Raw genomic sequence first — 1651 nt, 5'->3', positions numbered from 1 at the left:
GTGCTTTTTGTCATAAAACTATCCCAGAGTCATCAGAAAAGTCTCAGGTCAGAGCGACTGAGGGAACATTCTCCGTCCTGAACTGGCAACTTTTGCCAGTCACATGGCTTCGTCCATTCACACGTTGTCAAAATGACAGAAAGGCTTTTCTAAACACTAAAAGACAAAAAAAGCTTGCTGAGTGTGGTGTTCTGTAGAGGGGGTCAGTGGTTCTTTACATCTGCTCAGGTATAAAAGGAAAGGGTTAAACCAGGTAGGAATGCACAGCCAGAGCCAGAGCCAGAGCCAGAGCCAGAGCAAGCACTCGTCTGCAGCCAACATGACCAACACCGACATGAACATGAGGGGCAAGGTAGAACCAGAACCACTGGTTTCATTTCACCGTTTTCTGCTGCTTGGTTGTAAAGCGTTTCTGTTTTCCAGATCATCTTCTACGAGGACAGGAACTTCATGGGCCGGTCCTATGAGTGCATGGGCGACTGCGCCGACATGCACTCCTACATGAGCCGGTGCCACTCCTGCAGGGTGGAGAGCGGCTGCTTCATGGTCTACGACCGGCCCAACTACATGGGGAACCAGTACTTCTTCCGCCGGGGCGAGTACGGTGACTACATGAGCATGATGGGCTGGAACAACTGCATCCGCTCCTGCCGCATGATCTCCATGGTAGGCAGACTCCGCTCCGTCTCCGCTCTGCACAGCGTTTGTCCCTGATCCGTCCAAACCAACCTGAGTTTGCTTGGTTTTACAGTACCGGGGATCCTACAGGATGAGGATCTATGAGAGGGAGAACTTCGGAGGCCACATGCACGAGTGCATGGACGACTGCGACTCCTTCATGGACCGCTACCACATGTCCGACTGCATGTCCTGCCACGTGATGGACGGCCACTGGCTGATGTACGAGTACCCCCACTACAGAGGCAGGATGATGTACATGAGGCCCGGGGAGTACCGCAGCTTCAGGGACATGGGCTACGGAGGCATGAGGTTCATGAGCATGAGGAGGATCATGGACTCCTGGTACTAAATGTTTAACCACAAATAAAGTACTCTGAGCATTTCCATTCTTTGTCATGATTATTGATCAAAAAATACAGTTGTTGAGTCTGGGATAACATGCTGCAAAAAATCACTTCACCAGAACCTGCTTGGCAGGCTGAAGTAGGCCAGTGGATCCTGTTCGTTCTGGGTTCATGGACGTTTCCATGGAGCAGAAATCTGCCAGCTTCCTGACTGAGAAAATATCTAAAATGTTCAGAGAAAAGCAGCTTGGGAAGCTGAAATAAGTTGAACCGCTATTGGCTCAATCCAGAAGCGCCAATCATTGTCCTTGGTTCTCATTGGTTGAACCTCAAAAAGCAGAAACCTGGAAACCGTAGACGTTAGCTTCTGCTGCAGCGCTAATACAGTTTCCACTGTGCACATTAATGAAGAATAAAATATATCTGGTGCCTTATTAGCTAATAAAATAAGTTGCTTCACGTGTTTTAAAGAAAGTCTCCAGTATTTATGGATTTCAGAAATCATTTCCAGCTTTGGCACTCTAGAAAATCTCAACTAGAGCCGTCAGCTGCATCCAGAACGGCGGTGAATCTTCATAGGAGCAGCTGGCCAAAAGCAAAATAAAACTCTGAAAGACGCCACAAAC

The 1651-nt window shown here is 48.6% G+C and overlaps 1 protein-coding gene across 1 annotated transcript; it reads left to right on the top strand.

The window, feature by feature from the left end:
- Positions 1–259: 259 nt before the first annotated feature.
- Positions 260–1067, top strand: LOC129351935 (gamma-crystallin M2-like). The gene is made up of 3 exons (XM_055020792.1): positions 260–352; positions 424–666; positions 752–1067. Exons 1-3 carry the CDS (start codon positions 260–262, stop codon positions 1028–1030), a joined length of 615 nt encoding a protein of 204 aa, XP_054876767.1. The 3' UTR covers positions 1031–1067.
- Positions 1068–1651: the final 584 nt, after the last annotated feature.

The sequence above is a fragment of the Poeciliopsis prolifica genome, unplaced genomic scaffold, assembly GCF_027474105.1.
Source record: "Poeciliopsis prolifica strain line A6 unplaced genomic scaffold, Auburn_PproV2 SCAFFOLD070, whole genome shotgun sequence".
Lineage (NCBI taxonomy): Eukaryota > Metazoa > Chordata > Actinopteri > Cyprinodontiformes > Poeciliidae > Poeciliopsis > Poeciliopsis prolifica.
This window is presented reverse-complemented; position numbering and strand designations above follow the sequence as displayed.

Coding starts and splice junctions, on each gene's coding strand:
- LOC129351935 (XM_055020792.1), top strand. CDS start 260: ATGCACAGCCAGAGCCAGAGCCAGAGCCAGAGCCAGAGCAAGCACTCG. Junction 353..423: donor ACATGAACATGAGGGGCAAG/GTAGAACCAGAA, acceptor TCTGTTTTCCAG/ATCATCTTCTACGAGGACAG. Junction 667..751: donor CCTGCCGCATGATCTCCATG/GTAGGCAGACTC, acceptor TTGGTTTTACAG/TACCGGGGATCCTACAGGAT.